Below are 21,104 nucleotides of genomic sequence, written 5' to 3'. Positions count from 1 at the left end.
GATGCTCCAAACAATGGAGCGGGAGTCCGAGGGCAGGACCTCCGTAACTCGTCCACTCCGCCGCGAGAGTCTACGCCCCACGATCACAAGTGCCGGCCCATTTCTCTACTCCCCCGCTAGCACGAAGTCGCCCTTATCCCACTTATTTATTTGTGTTTCTATTGACTGTCTGAGAGGGACTTTTACAAGTCCTTTAACTTAATTCTGGTTATTATGGAGGGAGACAGTTTTCATGAATCTCCATTCCCAAATCCAGCGGCTCTTTGTCACCCCCTTTGCTGCAGCCCCGACACTAGGTCACCCGCTTGTCTTTGATCTTCTCTCTAGGTTTGTGTGCGCGTAACTGCTACTTTTTCCTGTTTCTTCCTGCTCATCTCATTACCCTGAGTCTCCCCCTAATCCCGAGTGTCCCCCAAGAATCTGTCCTGATGCCCTTCTCTTCTCCTTGGACTTGGTGATCTCATCAGTTTCCACAGATTTAACGACCATCTCTGTGCAGAAGATCCTCACATCTGGGAGTCCTCACCTCTCTCTTGACCTCCAACTCATATTTTTCTCTGTTTATTAGACTCTTAAAGTGGATTTCTCGCGGACATCTCAGACCGAATGGCCTGTTTGTATCACGAACTCAAATGTCCAAAACTGAATGTGCTTTCCCCCCAAGCCCTTTCCTATTCCCAATTCCAGTTTAACTTGGAGAGTTGTTTGATGTTGTTTTGAAGAATTCCAGTGACATCCCAGGCGATGTTCTGACTTGCACGTGAACTGGATCTAAGTGAAGCAGAATTAGACCATGTCATCGGCTCTCTCAGAGCCATGTATGTCCAGTGGCAAAACAAAGGCCAGGAAGACTGACACCGGCTCAAAATGCGGTGGATGACCTTGGCACCTTTGCTTTAAGCGCCACAGTGTCCTCTTCAGCCATCTTCATGGCCCGAACAACAAAGTGCCGGATTGTTCTCATCCATTCCTCTGGGGGAGGCTTCCCAAGTTCAGGGCAGATTCACTGTAGCTTGAGGGCCATCAGTTGCCCTTCAGCTGGGTTAGCTCTTCTGCTGAGATGGTCTTACTGAGGTGTGTCCACTGCCCCTGATCCATGGTTTTTAAATGCAGAAAAACAAAACCAAAAAATGCATAAGATTACAAACCAATTATATGAAAAGAGTTGCTAAGATATTTTTAAACAAATTCACAAACAGCAGAGTAAAATCCCCCAACTGCAGCTCCTTTTCTAAATTCTAATTTCTAAATTCTAAAAGCCGTAATGAATTTTTTTAAATGTCCATTTTAGAAGGACATCAGGCTCACCATCTTTTCACTTCTCCAGATACTTCTTTGGTCTTCTCCATCAAGTTGCCTCTCTCCTGTTTTATATATTGCTTTTCCTATTTGTTAAAATATAAGTTACTCAAGGGTTATGAAATCTCTCTCTTTTGCTTATTTTGTATTCCCAGCACTTAAGATGTTCCCTGGTACCTAATAAGTGTTTATTAAATGCTTGCTAACTAATCAACTGATCTTGGACTCAAACCAATTACTTATTTTAACAGGGAATATTACATTTGGAAATCAGTCATTTCAAAACTAATTCCAGCTTCTCCACAAAGGAAACGAACATCTCTTTTGGTACAATTCAATCTAAAGATACGCCAAACCCCTATTTTCTAGTAACTCAATGAGGTATATAATTTTAAACTTTAAACTTGTGCTGCCCAATTAATTGGGAAAACATTTTTACATTCAAAGGTTCCGATAAAGGCCTCATTTCCAAAATATGTAGAGAATTGACTCAAATTTATAAGAAATTAAGCCATTCTCCAATTGATAAATGGTCAAAGAATGCTAACAGACAATTTTCAGGTGAAGAAATTGAAACTATTTCTAGTCATATGAAAAAATGCTCTAAATCACTATTGATCAGAGAAATGGAAATTAAGACAACTCTGAGATACCACTATACACCTTTCAGATTGGCTAAGATGACAAGAAATGGCCATGTTGAATGTTGGAGGGGATGTGGGAAAAGTGGGACACTGATGCATTGTTGGTGGAACTGTGAATATATCCAGCTATTCTGGGAGCCATTTGGAACTATGCTCAAAAAGTTATCAACCTGGGCATGCCCTTTGACCCAGCACTGTTTTACAAGGCTTATATCCCAAAAAAGATTTTAAAGGAGGGAAAGGGACCCATATGTGCAAAAAATGTTTGTGGCAGCCCTTTTGTGTAGTGGCAAGAAACTGGAAACCAAATGGATGTCCATCCTTTGGAGAATGGCTGAATAAGTTATAGTATCTGAATGTTATAGAATATTATGGTTCTGTAAGAAATGACCAGCAAGATGATTTCAGAGAAGCCTGGAGAGACTTATGTGAACTGCTGCTGAGGGAAATGAGCAGAACCAGGAGATCATGTACATGGCAACAAGACTATACGATGATCAATTCTGATGGACGTGGCCCTCTTCAACAATGAGATGATTCAATTGTTCCAGTTCCAATTGTTCAGTAATGAAGAGAACCAGCTACACCCAGAGAGAGAACTATGGGAAATGAGTGTGGATCACAACACAGCATTCTCACTCTTCTTGTTTTTGCTTATATTTTATTTTGCTTCTCTATTTTTCTTGTGCGGCACAATAATTGTATAAATACGTATACATATATTGGATTTAACATATATTTCTATCATGTTTAACATATATTGGACTATTTGCCATCTAGGGGAGGGCATGGAGGAAGGGGGGAATTAGAACACAAGGTTTTGAAAGGACTAATGTTGAAGAATTGTCCGTGCATATGTTTTGAAAAATAAAAAGCTTTCATTTAAAATAGATAAATGAATGAATGAATGAACAAATAACTGAATAAATAAATAAATAAACTGCCTTGTTTCTGCAATCTGAGGTTTGTTACTCCTTAGTTGGACACCATTGGAGCTTCTGATGGACCAAATGAGGATCTTTCATAAATCCCTATTTAAGTGAAGTCACTAGTTCTATCTTCCTGCTTTTGGGGAGTCAAAAATGAAAGTCACTCATCTACAATTTAGATTAATTAAAGCCTTTGTGTGTAATTACATTTAAAAATTTTTCCACTTTCAAGTGCATCTTGATACATTTATTGTATTTTAATCTATCTTCAAATCTATACTGTATTAAATGCTTAAAAACTCTCTTCAGTTTTTAAAAAAAAATAGTCTTTAAAATTAATGTGTCCATTTCTTCCCCTACATTTTGCAAAACAAACAAAAAAACCATTTAACTTAAAAAATAAAGGTTTCAAACCATAGCTGCATCGTTTGGCAAACCCCATTCCTCCATTGCTCATGGGTCAGAAATGTATGTGAGTCTTTATAGTTGACGTTCATCCCCTGTAGAGTGATAGGAAGTAAGCAGTGTATTTCATCTTGGACTCTGGGGCTGGCATCAGTTGGAGCTCTAGGGGCGTTCCAAGGGGGTTTTCTCTGGGCTCACCTCTTGTGGACTCCACGGTCCTCCCTGCTCCACTCCCTTCCCTCTGTGGGTCTGTGATGGGAGGTAAGCAGTGTGTTTCACCTTGTAATCTGGGGCTTCCACGGCATTGGTCGCTCTGCAGATTTTGTGGCCCTCCTCCCTTTAGCCTCTCATAAATCAGGTTTTCCTTCAGGCCTTCTTTCAGCTGGCCCTCTGTTTCATATATCTTGCAACATCCCTTTTGTTCATTTGTCTAAGTACATGAGACCTCTCCTGTCTTCCTGACACCTGGCAGTGGGGAAATGCTAAACAAATACTTCTAAGTGGACTGCACCATGGGGACAGTTCAGGGACTCAGCCTGGTTCCTTGCCTTCCCACCTTATCTTGGCTCCTGAGGCAAGTGGGAGAGCAGAAGCAGCTGGAAGGACTGACCCTCATGTCCCTGACAGCCAGATCCCAGCTAAGCAGAATCTGCTTCTTTCCTGAAATGGCCCTCAGTCTCAGGTGAGCCGCAGGCCATTGCAGACACCTGGATTAAGAACCAAAAGTGGCTGTTCAAGCCTCTTTTTTACAGAGATGCCGGCCTTAAACTGGATGTTCCCCCCAAATCGTCAGCAGTCAATAAACATTAAGTGCCTACTATGTCCCAGGCAGCTGGGTGGCAAAGTGGACAGAGCATCAGGTCTGGGGTCAGGAAGACTCATCTTAAATTCAAAATCTGGCCTGAGATGCTTCCTAGCTGTGTGACGTTGGGTAGTCTGCCTCAGTTTCCTTATTTGTAATGCATGCTGGATGCCAAGATGACCCTAAAAGGGTCAGAGGAGTGAGACAAGCTCAAGAACGATTCCCAAGCTTATGAACAAAAGAGGCAGCTCAACAGTTGGGTCACTGCAGTTGTGTTTCTTACAATTTCATGATGATCTCCTGTATCCTACCCCTTCCAGAGAACCATCCCAGGGAACAAAGAGTAGTTTTTAAAAGAGGAAAGAAAATCAGAGCAACTGATCAAAACATTGGAAAACCCCCAAACATTTATTGTACATAGCATGTAACCCCAAAGGCCCCCCTTCTTCATCGCAGTCCTGTTTGGGTTTTATATTTTGTCAGGTTTATTTTAGATTTTTTAGTGAGTCATTCTCTCCGCTTACACGGTCCTAGACTCTGGGTAGAGTGTTTTCTGGCTCTCCTGACTTCCTTCTGCATCATTCATGTTGGTCTTTCCAAGCTCTGGATGTTCATCGCAGCCAGGATTTTTTACAACGCAGGAATATTCCATTACATGAACGCCACAATTTATGTAGCAAAACTCAGTCAATGGGCATCTGCTCTGTTTCAAACTTTCTGCTATCACAAAAAGTGCTGTTATAATGTTTTGGAATATACAGGGCTCTCTGGTATGTTGGATTAGTCACTTTATTTGTGTAATCCCAAACTGCTTAACAAAACGACAGTACCATCTCACTCTACTAACCAATGTACTAATGGGCCTTTCTTCCCACAATCCCTGTGACTTTGACTATTGCCATTTTTGCTCATTTGCAGAGGGTGAGTGAAACTTCAGGGTTGTTTTGATTTTGTGATTTCTCTTTTGATGATTTGGAGCATTTCTAACAGTCCAATCAATATAACTTTATCATTTCCTCTATTTACTATTCCAGCAGCAAATGATTATGTATTGAGGTGGGTTAATTTGTGTTTCTCTCATAAATTATCAAACATTTTTTTATTCTCTCCTGTTTTCTTCCTTGCCATAAATAAGCATAATCAAGCAAAACAAGTTTCCATGTTGCCTTTGGTCAATAATGCACATCTCATTTCTTGATCATCATCAGTCCTCTAGAATAATGGTCAATTATTGCATTGTTCAAAGTAGTTCATTTTTTGAAAACTGTTGTTATTGTATACATTGTTCTCCTTGTTCCGCTCACTGGACTCTTATCATTTCATATAAATCTTCCTAGGTCTCTTTGAAGCATCACTTTGATTATTTCTTATAGCCCAAAAGTTACTAAATTCTGCTTAGTATTCATTTTTCAAAGAATTACTGAATGACAAAATCATTCTGAGCATTGCAAATACTCAAGCCAACTTTGAAGGAAGATGCTATCCACTACTAGAGAAAGAACCGATAAATACAAATATGCACTGTATGGTTTTATATCTATATCTATAGAACGTGTGAGTGTGTGTGAAATGGCGACCTCTAGTGTGGGTTGGGAAGAGGGAGTTGTAGAACTTAAAATATAACAAAAAAAAGTCAATTAAATATTAAAAAGAAAAAAAATGTCTTGACCATTGATTAATTGTGAATAGGTCTGAGTCTTGTAAATTTGAATGTTTTCTACATATGTATAAATATATATCTCTGAAATAACATTTTTTTTTTATCAGAGAAACTTGTTGCAAACATTTCCCCTATTTACCTATTTCTCTTCTAATTGTAGCTCCATTAGCTGTGAGCAAAACCTCTTAAATTTTATATAATAAAAACTTTTCATTTTACGTTTTATAACCCCCATCACGACTTCTTCCCTAACCCCAGATGGCAAAGACAGTTTCTTCCATACTCCACTGCCTCATTCATAAGGTTCTTCCCATTATTTCCACCCTAGTGACCAGTTTCTCCCTGTTAATGAGAATCAGATCCAGGCTGGGATTTCCTCCTTGTTGGTTCCTCCACCTTTGAAGGATAAAGTGATCACTCGGGCAGAACAAATGAGCACACCAGCTGATTTCCAGATAACTGATATCCTGCACTATATAAAAAACTGGGCTAAATTTGGGCTCCTTCTGTCACTCCTCATGGTATGTTCTCCTTCTGCCAAAATGATTGATAGCATGTCCAATGACAAAATCATTATTCTTGTTCTTTTGACCTTCACCCGAGTAATCTCTCTCATCCTTCCTTCTCTGAGTCTTCAGCTTGCTCATACGAAAACGCCATCATCCCGGCCCCACTACTCTCCATCCTGTTTCTTTTGAGCAATTAGTACACATCCAGAGCCACTGTCTGAGCCGGCTGAATCCCGGGGAATCCAGGTAGAACTGGGCTTTTCTTATTTGTTGTCTAAACTTTGGACCTCCATAAATAGGCATTTGAGGCCGTGGGTTTTACTCCTGGCTATGGGTCTACCATCAGATTGAACAATAGCAGTCTCAGCACCCTGGAGCAGAAAACTAACTCCTCCTATTCTTTTTCCTCTCTTCCTGCATGTATGATCTCTCCCTTGAGTGCTTCTGGCCCCTCACTGCTATATGTAGCCTTTAATGGAAAACCAGCACGTTTTCATTGCTTAAGCCTCCAATCTCTCTTGAGGTTCTCGTCCAGCTCTCCTTTCCTTCCTTTTCTCTTCACTGTAATACTTCCATCCTCTATCTGAGAGTAAAAACCCTCCTCTTCCTCCTCCTCAGTTCCTGGTTCTTTCCTATCTCATCTCTTTTCTTTAGGAGCCCTCACTCTTTCTAACAAGGTGGAGTGCAGAAAGACACACTCCATCCCTTCACTTCTTAGCCAGCCCTGACCTCTCTGTTGACCTCCACCATCACATCCCCAACTGGATGTCCCATAGACAGCTTCAACTCTGAAGATGAGGAAGGCAGCTTTGTGCTTAGGGGAAGGGGGACGCACAGAAGGGCATAAAAGGTTCTGGGAGAGCACAAGCCTACTCGGCAAAAACAGAGTGTGGGAAAAATGTAGGGATCCAGGAGGCTGGGGTCAAGGAGGCAGGGCAGGGCTCAGCCTCCCTTAGTTCTCAGCCTCTCAATCGCACCATCCTCCTCTTCCAGCATGGGCATTGGACATGCTGGGCACTGGACAAGGGGTCCCCCTCCAAGTTTCTAGAAAGTCTCAAATTTGGGGGATGCTCAGCCCTCTTTGCCTCCCTTTCTGTCCCTCTTCCTCCACCTCTGAAGGAGCTGCAGGGGTACAGGACACCACCTCACATTGGAGTTTTGTTCATTCCATGGGTTGCCATCATCCAAAAAAATCACAAAGAAGTGAACAGACGTCAGTCCTCAGGAAGCCTATTTCTGGGACCGTACTCGGAGTTCTACTGGGCCAGTAGAACCTGCCAGAGCTCATGTTTTGCTGGTACAGCCTTCAGTATCTAAAGATCAAATGAACGTGTCTCACCCAACTTGTGAAATGGCCCTCCTCCAAGAAAAGTCATCAATGAAGAAGGGTCTTATGGATAACAGCACTTTAACCCCATTTCACCGATGAGGAAATGGGTCCACACAGCCTCCGAAGGCACAAGATAACAAATAGACACAGGTTTCCTAACTCTACATCTGGGTCCAGCCCAATCTACTGCAACTCACAGTTATTAAAAGTTTTCCCAATTAAAACAACAACAACAGGCAAGAACATGGAGTTTTCTACAAACTCTCAGCCAGTGTATTTGAATTCAGTTCCTTGGGGAACCGAAATGTCAATAGAGGGATAATTAGTAAACATCTAGAAAAGAGCCTGGCTTCAGAAGACTGGGGCTCCCACACCAGGTGGGTTCCTTTTCCAGTTATTCAATTAGTAAATCAGGGAACTGATGAAATATAATTTGCTCCTTGATTTTAACAAAGTCTTTGACCATCTTTCCTGCCATTCTTGTGAAGTTGGGGGCTGCTTTATAGAACTAGAAGATGCATTTTCGAACTCAGAATCCCTGAATTTGAGAGTTTTCCAATACATATCCGGAAAGAATCCTGAGGCGGGCCTACCAAAAAGTCATCCAGCCTCACGCAGCCTGTGGATTGGTCCCTTCCCAGAGGAGTCATCGCTCATGGGCTGATGCTGGCTGGGAAGGAGGTCTCTGGCAGGGCTCCCCGGGAACTCTGGCTGAGGCTGGGATAAGGGCATGCATGGGACCCCTACAAAACTGTATTTGATAGCGAGCTGCGAGGGGCCCCCCTGGACAGTGGTCTGGACTACAGTGGTTTGAGCCGGGCAAGCCCTCATAAGTGACATTATGAGAAGGGCCGAGTGTTGAGAAAGGCAAGCAGTGGAAGGAGAGGAATAAAAAGGTGTGAACCCTGGAAAGGAACAGACACTTCAGGTCTGGGATCCACAGACCGGAGGCTCCTGTGGTCCAGCTAGGCCGCAAGATGGTGCAGCGGGTAGAGCACCAGGTCTGGAGTCCAGAAGAGAGATTTCGAATCCAGCCCCAGACACTTACTAGCCATGTGGCCCTGCGCAAGTCACTTAACTCTGCCTGTTTCCCCATCTGTATAGGAAATGGTGAACCACTCACCTGTATCTTTGCCAAGAAAATCCCCAATACGGTCACAGAGTCAGGCGTGACTCAAGCAGGTTAACAATGGGATGAATCTAGAAGAGGGTGACCAAGAAAATGAAGGGCCTTGAGTCCCCATCCCACAAGGACTGGTTTAAGCAACTAATTATCCTAAGCCTACCCACCACCCTATGGCCCCCACTGTCTCCTTTCTGGACTGTTGCAATAGCCCCCAACTGATCCCCTAGCCTCATCTGTCCTTGCTTGGACCTATCTCCATACAGCCGCATAAATGATTTTCTTGAAGGGCCACATCATTCCCTGCACAGGAAGGAGAGGACAGCAGTCAGTGTGGACAATGAGTCAGCCAGTCAATAAACATTTATTAAGCACCTAGTGTGTGCCAGGCAGTGCGCTAAGCCCTGGGAATACAAAGACAAAAGCATGAATGTCTGCCCTCAATGAGCTCACAGTCTAAGGGAGAAAGCATGCAAACATCTACACACAAACAAAATACAGACAGGATTATGGTGGTTATTATTCAGCCTCTTCAGCCATGTCCAACTCTTCATGACCCCATTTGGGATTTTCTCGGCAGATACGGGAGTAGTTTCCCGCTTCCTTCTCCAGCTCATTTTACGGATGAGGAAACTGAGGAAAACAGGATGCAGTGACTTGTCCACAGCTAGGAAGGGTCTGAGGCCAGATTTGAACTCAGAATAAGTTGGAGATAATCAACAGAAAGAAGCCTTTAGCTTTATAGAGGAATCGGGAAAAACTTCTTACGAAAGTTGGGATTCTCGCTGAGTCTTAAAGGAAGCAAGGGAAAGAGATCGAGATGAGGAGGGACAGAATCCCAAGAATCTTAAAAGTGGATGGGGTAGATAACCAGTAAAAATGCAGAGAATCAGGAGATGGTGAGGAACTCAAGGAGAGCAAGTCACAGCATCTCACGTCTGGATCATGTAGCTTTAAGAGCCAGACAATTATTGTCTAGGGCAGGCAGTTGGAGATGGGAGACTGGGGGCCAAGGATAAGGTTATCGCTGGACACAGAGATCTGAGGATCATCCAGAAGAGATCATTGAATCATGGGAGCTGGGATCACCAAGTGAAACGGTATAGAGAGAGACAAGGTTCAGGACAGAGCCCACAGTTAACAGTAAAGCAGACTGGGGGTCAGACAGACAAGAAAATGAAGAAAGAACCTCTCAGAAGCCTAGAGAAGACAACATGAAGAAGACGGCAAGTGCCAGGGTCAGAGGCTGCCAACAAGAGATCATCAGAATTTGGTTGGAAGGATGAGGTCAGAAGTCAAACTGCAGCATTAAAAATGAGAAAGTGGAGGTACAACAGTATTTGGCCTTAGGGCTTTAGTCATCAAAGGAAGGTAGATGGGGTGAGTGGGAGTAGAGGACTCATTTTTGGGGGACTGGGAGGTTTGGGGGTGTGGGCAGGCAGTACAAAAGAGCCAGCAGAAAAACTGGGAGAGCAGGTGGCAAATATGCTGGAGAAGACAGGCTGGAAGGGGATCGCTCAGGCTTGGGGAAGGATTTGCCCCAGGAAGGTGGTGAGAAGGGTCAGCTCTCATGTGACACTGGTGAGGTGGTGGTGGTAGACAGCATCTTGGTGATGGGGAAGGAAGGTTAGCAAATGGCCCAAGATTTTTTCAGTGAGATACAGGAGAAATGATTCTCAGGTGAGAGATGAACTAGGGTCCGTTTGAGGGATGAAAAGGTTTGGAAGATCTGTTGTGCGGCTTAAGTTCTGGACTACTTAGAGCGGTGTAAAAGGACTGTCTTCAGGACTGAGTTCGTGCACCTAAATCTACCCCGGCCCCAGTTCCTCCAAAAGCACTCCCTTCACTCCGGGATAGCTTTCATGGTTAGGAAGTTTCTCCTAGAGTGCTCCTAAATCAGCCTCTTCCTATTAGTCCCGCTAATTTTTTCTTTCTTCAAACCCTTCCAGCCCAATCTGCTTTGTGGCTGCCCTCTTCTCCTTCCTGAGACCAGATCTTCAGAGAGAGAGACTGCAGGAAGGGGCCAGGGCTTACATGTGTCAAAATGAATGGGAAAATAAGCGATTGTGGGGCCAAATATCCTACAAATGCCCAACGGGGACACCCGATGCTCTTTAGGAGGCAGCCCCACAGAGGTGCCCAGCATAGTTCAGAATCCTCATGCTGTGAGGCTGGGGATGAAATTACGGGCACATCAGAAACAATTTGGAGGTCTCTACACCAGGGCCTGAAAACCTCTCCATTACTTCTGTTAAGTGGAAAACAAGGCATCAGAATGAATTTTATTAATTACAGTTAACTGGAAAGTGTTATTTCTTTATTCTAAAATTAATAAACAATCAACCAAAACACTGATACACACACCTCAGTGCTACCACGTCCACTGTACTTCTCATGTGTACAGGTTGGCTTATTTTGAGTGCACCAAACTTAACAGTTGGAACAAATACTTCCTCTTTATTTTTCTGGGATTCTTCTGGATTTTGTGGTTATTGTTTGCACATTTGCAGTCGGCATAGACACGGCCCCTTCATTCTATCTCTGTCACTTTTGTGAGTGCCGTCACCTATCACCATTTGTTCACGATCCCTCCATCATCGGATGCTCCTGTTGTGCCCTCCTGATCCAGTAATTGATCCTGTCACTCACCAGGAAAGCTTTGGCAGCTCCTCTCCCCAAGAGATAAAATGCCTGCTCCTCTTCCTCTCCTTTTCCAGTGGATGTCATGACTCCTTCCCCTCTCCCCAGCCCAGCCCCCGCTCCCCTCCCTGATCTGTCCCTTGAACCCCTGGCTCCCTCCAAGCCTCAGCACAAGCACCTCCTCTGCCCCATATGTGGTTTTTCTTTCCCAGTTGGGAGTCCCCCCCCCAACATGAGATTTCATATTTGCTTCGCTGAGGCCAGGCTGTATCCCCCAGCAGAAAGTCCAAGCTGGTCCCCATGCCCTGGGATGCCTCTACAGGGCTCTGACAAGTGCTCCTGCAGCCAAGCTTGGGGGTGGTTCAGTGCTGCCTCCACATCACACAAGGACCATTCCCTTTGGATCAACTCTAATTTAGCTGAAATACGCCTCACTGCAACATGCCCTACTATTTCTGCCTTCAAGAGGCAGGCAGAGAACAGCACATGCGTTTCTGAAGGCAAGGGGTGAGAGCATCCTAAGGAAAGGGCAAACAACATCGCCAAGTACCTGGTAAAGGCAGAGCAGGAATTAGACTGAATACATGTCTCTTAACCAAATGTAGTCTTTCAAACCCTCGGGAGATGCTCTCAGCAAGAAACAACACCGGGAAAATCATGGTCCTTCTGGCAGAAATGACACCCGGAGCCAGGTCAGGGCTGGATGTAGAGGCCTGACTAGGATCCAGCTTCACCCCCACTTCCAGAAGAGGAAACAGGTTCCCAGAAAGTGACTGGTCCAAGGTCACAGCTATTAAGTGGAAAAGGGTGATTTGGTCCTGAGTCCACTGACCCCAAGGTGATTAGAAAAAGAAAAAAAACAGTCAAGGGCAGGCCCTTGGAGAGCACCTGGCTTTCCTTCTAGGATTTGGGGAAAGATCAAGGACCCAGAAAAGGAGATAAAGGAGGAAAGATAAAATCAAGAACACCAAAAAGGAGTTAAGAGAGATAAAGGAGGAACAGTGAAAAGAATATCAGACAGATCTGAACTCCACATTAGCACCGACCAGCTGCTGGATCACAGGCAATGCCTTCATTGCTTCCCTTCTCTTCCCTCTCAAATAGGGATACTTGCCCACTTACCTTACAGCTTTGTTAGAAAAGGATTTTACAAGCCAGGCTCTTTATTTATATTATTTAGCTAAGAGGGCTAAGCTAAGCTTCTTGCCTCTGAAGACGAATAGAGATTACCAAAAAGAAAATGGTGGCCATCAATATGAAATGTCTCATAAAGGCAAAGGAAGATTTGTATTGAATAGAGAAATAACTCTAATGAGCTTTGAGAGATCAAAGTGGTTGGGAAAGTTAGGAGAATGCAAAACACTGAGACAGGGGCGGGTGGTGAGATACGAAGACAACAGTAATTTTCTTGCCACGGACAAGTCATAGCTTCTCTAAGTCTTGGTTTCCTCATCCACTAAGTGAGAATGCTAATACCAGGATTTTTTAGAGGATTACATGAGATACAAGGAAGAGAGATAGCTTAGTGTTAGACTGGAGTATCAAGGATTGGATTTTTTATTCACTTGCTCAGTGAGGAGACTAAAAGAGGCATCTGGTGATAGTCTGGCACTGGACTCTGTCCTTGTCAGACACCGTCTCTAGAACTAAGTAGTAGGGAATCAGCGTAAGGATGTCAATAAGCTGGAGAACTTTGCAGAGGACAGGCAAGTCCCTGGATACTGGATTGAGGGAGAGGGAAATGGGGTCAATATCATCAGGCATTTCAGCAATTAGGGAACATGATAAATAGTCATGTATTTGAAAGACCATAACATGGACTCTTTTCTGTTTGGTCCTAAAGGATAGAACCCAGAGTAATAAGATGAAGTTGTACAGGAATGGAGTAGAGCAAGAGAAAATAGTTCCTACACCACTTTGTGGGGGTCCTCCAGCAAACCATGAATGGCCACTTAAGTTTGTTGTAGAGGGTGTTCTTAGGTACAGATTGGACTAGAAGTCACTGAGGTCCTCTGAGACTTTCTAATAGAGAAAGCATTTTCATTTCATTTTATATGTTCTAGCTAAGATTTTTCTAAACATAAAAACTGGACAAGATGACCAGGACAATGTTTTTACTTAGGTGATTTTGTGACTTTCTGTCATAAAAGGCAGAAAAGAAAGCAATAGACATTCAAAAAGAACTGTACAGATTGGAATTGAAGAAACCAGTTCAATTTGGACAGACTTTTGTTTTGGGGGAGAAAGTGCAGCAAAGGCCCCTACTGTCAGGGTAGACGCTAGAGGAAATGGATGGCTTGGAACTGGAGGAAGGAAATGGTTGGGAGTGGTCCCTGGGGGAACCGTGACAGGGACTTGCTCTGTCTGTAAGGTTTCCTTTGGTAGATGGTATAAGTTCTCTATGACAAAATGTAGGGGAACTCTGGCTTTCACCTTGCTAAGGCTTCTCCCCCCCGGGTGACGTATTGTGTGGCAAGGGGTTTGTTCAGGCAGAGGGCATTCTCACAGGCGCTGCATCCATAAGGCTTCCCCCCAGTGTGGATTCTCTGGTGCCGGATGAGCTGCGAGCTCTGGCGGAAGGTCTTCCCACACACGCTGCACCCGTATGGCTTCTCCCCAGTGTGAATCCTCTGGTGCTGGATGAGCCCCGCACTCTGGCGGAAGGCCTTCCCACACTCACTGCATTCATAAGGCTTCTCCTCAGTGTGAATCCTCACGTGCTCAGTGAGTCTCGTTCTCAGGCGGAAGGCCTTCCCACACTCACTGCATTCAAAGGGCTTCCCTCCACTGTGAATGGTCTGGTGTCGGGTGAGCTCTATGCTCCGGCGGAAGGCCTTCCCACATTCACCACATTCATAAGGCTTCTCTCCAGTGTGGATTATCTCATGGCGAGTAAGGTGTTTACTCTGGCGGAAGGCCTTCCCACAATGATTACAGATGAAAGGCTTCTCTCCAGTGTGAATTACCTGGTGCCGAATAAGCTGGGAAGTCTGATGGAAAGTCTTTCCACACTCACGACATTCAAAAGGTTTCTCTCTGGTGTGAATTATTTGATGCTGAGTCAGCTGTGAGCTGCGGCGGAAGGCCTTCCCACACTCCTTACATCCAAAAGGCTTCTCTCCGGTGTGGATTCTCTGATGGACAGTAAGCCAAGATTTCTGCAGGAAAGTCTTCCCGCATTCATGACATTCATAGGGCTTTTCTCCAGTGTGACTTTTCTGATGCTGGGTGAGCCCCGTGCTTCGATGAAAGGCCTTCCCACACTCTTTACACTTGTAAGGCTTCTCTCCCGTGTGGATCCTCTGGTGCACGAGGAGCTGGGAGCTCTGCCGGAAGGCTTTCCCACATTCATTACATTCATAGGGCTTCTCCCCAGTGTGGATTCTCTGGTGCTGGGTGAGCCGGGAGCTCCAGTGGAAGGCCTTCCCACACTCCTTACACACATACGGCTTTTCTCCAGTATGGATTCTCTGATGGACAGTGAGCTGTGAGCTTTGATGGAAAGCCTTCCCACATTCACTACACTCATAAGGCTTCTCACCAGTGTGGATTTTCTGATGTTGCATCAGTCCCGCGCTCTGGTGGAAGGCCTTCCCACATCCGTGACACTCGTAAGGCTTCTCGCCAGTGTGAATCCTCTTGTGTATGGTAAGCTGGGAACTCTGCCGGAAGTCTTTCCCACATTCACTACACTTATACGGCTTCTCCCCAGTATGAATCCTCTGATGTCCTGTAAGCTGTGAACTCCGACGGAAGGTTTTCCCACACTCGTTACATTCAAAAGGTTTCTCTCCAGAATGAATTGCCTGATGCTGTGTCAGTCCTGCGCTCTGGTGAAAGGCCTTCCCGCACTCAAAGCACTTGTAAGGCTTCTCGCCAGTGTGAATTCTCTTATGGATAGTCAACTGAGAGCTCTGACGGAAGGTCTTTCCACAGTCATTACATTCATAAGGTTTTTCTCCGGTATGAATCCTCTGATGGACAGTAAGTTCTGTGCTCCAGCGAAAACCTTTGCCACATTCATTACATTCGAAAGGTTTCTCTGCAGCATGAATTAGCTGATAGTCAATAAGACTTGAATTGTAATCGAAGGGTTTCCCACACTCGTTATATTTGGAAAATATCTTCTTTAAGCAGATTCGGTGATATCTTCTTCTGCCCGGCTGCAGCCTGAAGCTCTTCCCATGGGTATCACTTCTCTGAAGGTTCTGTTCTTTATTGCCCTGCTGTCCCTCTAAACTAGAATTGCACACACCAGCTTTTCTGAAACTAGAGATATAGGGACCATCCTTTGTGAGCCCTTCAAAGGATGCTTCTTCCACAGAAAGGCCCAGTTTTGGCACTGACTCGATTTCACTCCTGGGGTTGCCATCTAAAAGAAAATGCAAAATATAAATACTCCCAAGTCTTTCAGCTTCTGACTCACCCAATTCAGGTTAACAACAACAAAAAAAGTTCAGCATCTACTATGTGCCAGGAATTGTGTTTAAGTATTGGGGGGGAAGCATTCCTCATTGGGGAAAAAAAAAGGTTATTAAACTTTACAAAGCAGGACAAATACTAAAAACATGAACCTACACTTTCAGGGTGGTTGTGTGTTAGGTTCCTTACTAGGTGGTAAGTTGGTACTTAACAATTCTCTAGCTCAGAATTCACACCTTTAGTTAACACCTTTAAAAGTTTACATCTTTAGACTTCTGAAAGGAGTTTACACCGTTAAGGAGTTCCCACAAGCCCATTCTCTGGGAAAATTTAAGGAGCCAGAATTCAGGAAGAGGAGGATTCAAGATTCTACTGTGGTGCTGACTGGGGACACTTGGACAAGAGCAGATTCACAAGTCTAAAGGAAAAGCTTGCTTATGGAGATTCACAACTAGGATTGATTTCCAGGAAACCCATAATCCCGCACTCTTGGAGGCAGAGTCTGATTCATTCCCACGTCTACCTTCGTGCTGACTGGAGGCTTTGGATTCAGAGGGAGCTAGAGATTGAAGCTGGCTAGAGATTTGGAAAGGACTTTTAACTCCTGGCTGCATTTTGGGGATTACTGGTACTGGAACTAAAACGAAGGCTGCCTCCTCAGAAGCTCCCCAAGAGAAACCTCCTCCCAGAGAAGGATTATAATTGAGAGACAACAGAACATTACATTTTGGCGCCCAATGTGGGGCAAGGACTTTTGCCTATCCTGACTCTGGCTGATTCTTAGCCTTTCAGGGAGTTAGCCTGGACATAACAGTTGTGGGGAACCTTTTCCCCAAAGCTCCAAATGATTTTCAGCCCACTCTGCACATCGTTCACTTACCTCCTTTCCCATTCCAAGTTGCCACACCCTGTGGGGTGGGCATTCTTTTTTCCAAAGGAAGAAATAAGTTCAGCTCGACTGATTGACATCTTTGTTTGCCAGCTCCATTGCCTTTCTGTCAGTGCCTGCTGACTTCCCTATCTCTCTTCAAACTCATCTGACCAAGTCCAAAAGGCTGATCAAGAAGAAGAGGCTGAAGCTCCAGGGAGACCACTTGAATTCAAGATGAAGAATGAGTATCTGATAATTACGGTCAAAGGCTTAAAGGTGGCGGGGAACTCTGAAAGCACCTGTCTAGCGCCTTTATTTTACATTCAGAAAACTGAGGAAGCACAGTGGGGCTGGTGTCAGCAGAGCACAGTTCTCCAGGCAAAGAAACTCCTTTAGCAATGCAGAGAGGTAAGTGCACACCATCAGACAGTCAGAGGACGGCCTGGACATGCTGAGAGGTCACACAATTTACCCAGAGTCCCACAGGCAATAAGCTACAGCTCAGGACTTGAATCCAGATCTTTCCAGTTACCAGGATGACTTCCCACTGCATTTCTGGATTATAATCAGGGCCATGGATTAAGAGTTGGAGGCCCAGCTCTGTATTCCATGCTGCCCGCTCACCTTCTCTGGGTTCCTGAAGCTGGCTCAGCTTCCAGCCTGTCCAGCCCAGGCCACAGCTCCTGGACTCAGGGAGAGCCTTTCTGGCCCCGGGCCAGCACCAGCAGGACGCTGGAGCTCATGGATCTAGCAAAGGATTGGCCTGAAAATGGCAGCCACGGCTCCATGGCTCTGACTCCAAGGGAGGCCTCAAGTTCAGCCTCAAGCCTGTTCTAGGTCTGTGTGAGTGATCAAGCTGAGCTGGCCACAAGGTGACAGTGAACCTGCAGGGCGTTCCAGCCAGCTGACTTGGGGCGGGGAACCCACAGGGGAAGCCTGCGGGTGTGATGTCCAGGCAGAATCGGACCAGACTTTGCCTCCATCAGGCTCTAAGGACACAAGGGAGTCTGTGGGTCCCCCGACCCAGCCAGAGACCCCTGAACACCTCCAGAAAGACGCAGCAGAGCACAAAGCCCAGACTCAACATCACGGCATTGGCAGGAATAAGGCCAGAAGGAGCAGTCAGAGCCACCATGAAGAGCATCCCCTGCAACCGAGACCCTAGGACACAAATCTGGAGAGAACAGCAACTCCAAGAAGCAAAGAATGGAAGATAGGAAGGACCCAAATTGGCCACCAGATGAAGCCAGTAAAAAAGACTTTATAAATGAAAATGCTGCAGGAAAAAACCAGAGAGTAAAGTGCATAGGGCCCAAAACCAGGGCCTGGCACACAGCAGGCACTTAATAATGGCTGAGTAGGTGAACTCAAGGGGCTGCAGGGCAGGCACCAGGCTCACAGACAGAAAGAGGGTCTGAGAGCAGCTCAGAGGAAGGCAGGAAGGGACAGGCCACCAGTGGGCTCAGGCTCTGGCAGCATCAGGGAGGAGCCCAGTGACCCTACCAGGTATGGCCAGACCACACTCCTTACTCTAACTCTAAATCACGCTGGACATCCCCAGCCCCACCTTGGGGCCTTTTGGGCTGGGCTGCTTCACTGCGCCGGGCAATCCTGAACTGGGCTCTCCAGTGCCACCAATTCTGATGCCCTGAAGAGGGACCTTAAGACACTTTGGACCTCATCTCCATCCCAAACACGGGGGTGATGATGTCACCAGAAGGACCAGAGAAAGCCCTTGCAGGCCTAGAAACTGCTTCTCCCTGAACTTCTTTGTGAAGAGGGAGACCAAGGGGAGGGGAGCGAGTGGGCAAAGGGCAGGCCCGATCAGCCGGGATCTCAGTGCCACCGGCTTACTCACAGAAGGAAACACCAAGGAGAGCCAAGGGGCCAGCCGACCTCCCAGGCTTTAGCCAAGCTTGCATCCCAGAGGTAGGCAGGGAAGTGCCCTTGGCTGAAGGCTCCAGAGATTCAAGGAGCCGCTGGAACTCCAGTGAAGAACTCACCCTTCTGGCCCCAGACAAATCTAAAATTATGGCCTCCAGTGTAATATTCTTCTCTAAAATGTAATCTTCTCTGGGAGCAGGTTTCTTGGGGGGTTTCTGGGGGGCATCCTTCCTTTCAGTTCAGTAATCACCCCAAATGCAGCCAGGTATTAAGGTCCAAATACTTTGTTTCTTTCCAAGTGTTGTCTCTTTTCCTGCGGCCCGGTTAGCTCTCTTAGAGGCCTTCTGTAGTCTTGGTCAAAGAGCTTGAGCTCTGGCTTCTGAATCTCCTCGATTGAATCCTGCCTGAATTTGTCCATGCTTATATATGCTCTCTTAAAGGTGTGAATCTTGTAAAACTCTAGTAAGTACTAAGCACATGAATTGAACTAGAGAACTGTTAAATATCATGCTAAATAATCATTGTCTCTATCAATTCCACTGACTTAATACCTTGTTTCAAGTTCTGGCCCATAATAAGGACTTAGGTAGAGTGTCTGGAAAGTTAAACACAGTGGATAAGATGGGGGCTGGCCACTTCCTGCTCCAGCTCATTTTACAAATGAGGCAGACAGGGTGAAGTGACACATTAAGGAAGTGTCTGAAGGCAGATTTGAACTCAGGCCCCCAGGGCTTCCTGCCTCCAGCCAGGCACTCTGTGCACTATGGTGCCCCCCTAGCTATCAACTGCTAAATAGGAAGGGCAGGAGGAATAAGCTTTTATTAATTAAGCCTTTTACAAATATGACTTCATTTGACCCTCAGAACAGTCCCTTGAGGTAGGCCCATTTTACAGGTAAGGAAACTGGCAGCTAGGTGGCGCAGTGGATAGAGCACCAGCCTTGAATTCAGGAGGACCCGAGTTCAAATCTGGTCTCAGACACTTAACACGTCCTAGCTGTGTGACCCTGGGCAAGTCACTTAACCCCAGCCTCAGGACAAAAAAAAAAAAAAAAAAAAAAGAAAAAAAAGAAAGGGAAGGAAACTGAGGAGATAGAAGTACACCACTAGCCCAGCTAGGAAGCATCCAGGCTGGCTGTGAATGCCAGGCTTTCTCTGGACCACCATACAGCCCAAAACATGAGTATATTTATCAGCTATGAATGGCACCCCCAGTTAGGGCACAAAAACCTCACAAATGCAGAAAAGCAGAAATATAAGCATAGCCTTTCCTGACCACAAAGAATTAAAAATTATGTTCAATCAGGGCTGTCATAGAGAGGATTAAAAAATTCACTGTAATCTAGATAAATCAATCCCAAAGAATTGGTGGGTCAAAGAACAAATTATAGAAATGATGGGTAACTTTATTATAACAATAATGAGACACCCTACTCAAATTTGGGTGATATCTCTAATCACTTTGATCAACAGAAGAGGTAAAGAACAGATTAATAAATTAGGCATAAAACTAAAAAAACAAAAAATAAACTAGAAGTCAACCCATTTTCTAAAATTTCAAATATTTAAATCTGACTTTGTGTGGAAAGTGTTTTGTAATTTTGGTCATATAATTCCTGACTTTCCTTTGGTAGATATATTCCCAAATATTTTATGCTATCGACAGTTATTTTAAATGGAATTTCTCTTTGTATCTCTTGCTGTTGGATTTTGTTGGTGATGTATAAAAATGCTGAGGATTTATGTGGATTTATTTTGTATCCTGCAACTTTGCTAAAGTTATGAATTATTTCTAATAGCTTTTTAGTAGAATCTCTGTGGTTCTCTAACTATACCATCATATGATCTGCGAAGAGTGATAGTTTGGTGTCCTCATTACCTACTCTAATTCCTTTAATCTCTTTCTAGACTCTTATTGCCGAGGCTAGTGTTTGTAATACAATACTGAATAATAATGGTGATAGTGGGCAATCTTGTTTCACTCCTGATCTTACTGGGAAAGGTTCCAGTTTTTCCCCATTACATATGATGCTTACTGATGGTTTTAAATATATGCTCCTTATTATTTTAAGGAAAAGTCCATAAAATTTCAAATATTAGAAGAGATTGAGAAAATCAAAGCCAAAGGTGAAAAATCTAAAAGCTTAAAAAAACCAGAGTTAATGAATAAAATGAAGAAATACTTTTTTGGGCAAGAAATTAAACTATTTGCTAAAATGATTACCTATAAGACTGCCTGCCATCTAAGGGAAGAGGTGAAAGGAGGGAAGGAAAAAGTAGGAACAGAAGTGAGTACAAGGGATAATGTAAAAAAAAATTGCCCATGTATATCTACTGTCAATAAAAAGTTATAATAAAAAAAATAAAAAATAAAATGATTACATAGAAGAAAGAGGAAAAATTAAATTAGCAGCAGCAACAAATGTAGGAAGAAAATTAACAAGGGGCAGCTAGGTGGCGCAGTGGATAGAGCACCAGCCCTGAAGTCAGGAGGACCCATGTTCAAATCTGTTCTCAGACACTTAACACTTCCTAGCTGTGTGACCCTGGGCAAGTCACTTAACCTCAGCCTCAAAAAAAAAAAAAA

At 44.6% G+C, this 21,104-nt stretch overlaps 1 protein-coding gene across 1 annotated transcript in view; it reads right to left on the bottom strand.

The window, feature by feature from the left end:
• Positions 1-13,441: 13,441 nt before the first annotated feature.
• Positions 13,442-21,104, bottom strand: part of LOC141552744 (uncharacterized) — a 30,346-nt gene continuing 22,683 nt past the window's right edge. The window contains 1 exon segment of the mRNA XM_074284777.1: positions 13,442-15,299. Within this exon segment, the coding sequence (XP_074140878.1) occupies positions 13,771-15,299 (1,529 nt within the window). The 3' untranslated portion in view covers positions 13,442-13,770.

Source organism: Sminthopsis crassicaudata, chromosome 1, assembly GCF_048593235.1.
Source record: "Sminthopsis crassicaudata isolate SCR6 chromosome 1, ASM4859323v1, whole genome shotgun sequence".
NCBI classification, from domain to species: domain Eukaryota; kingdom Metazoa; phylum Chordata; class Mammalia; order Dasyuromorphia; family Dasyuridae; genus Sminthopsis; species Sminthopsis crassicaudata.
This window is presented reverse-complemented; position numbering and strand designations above follow the sequence as displayed.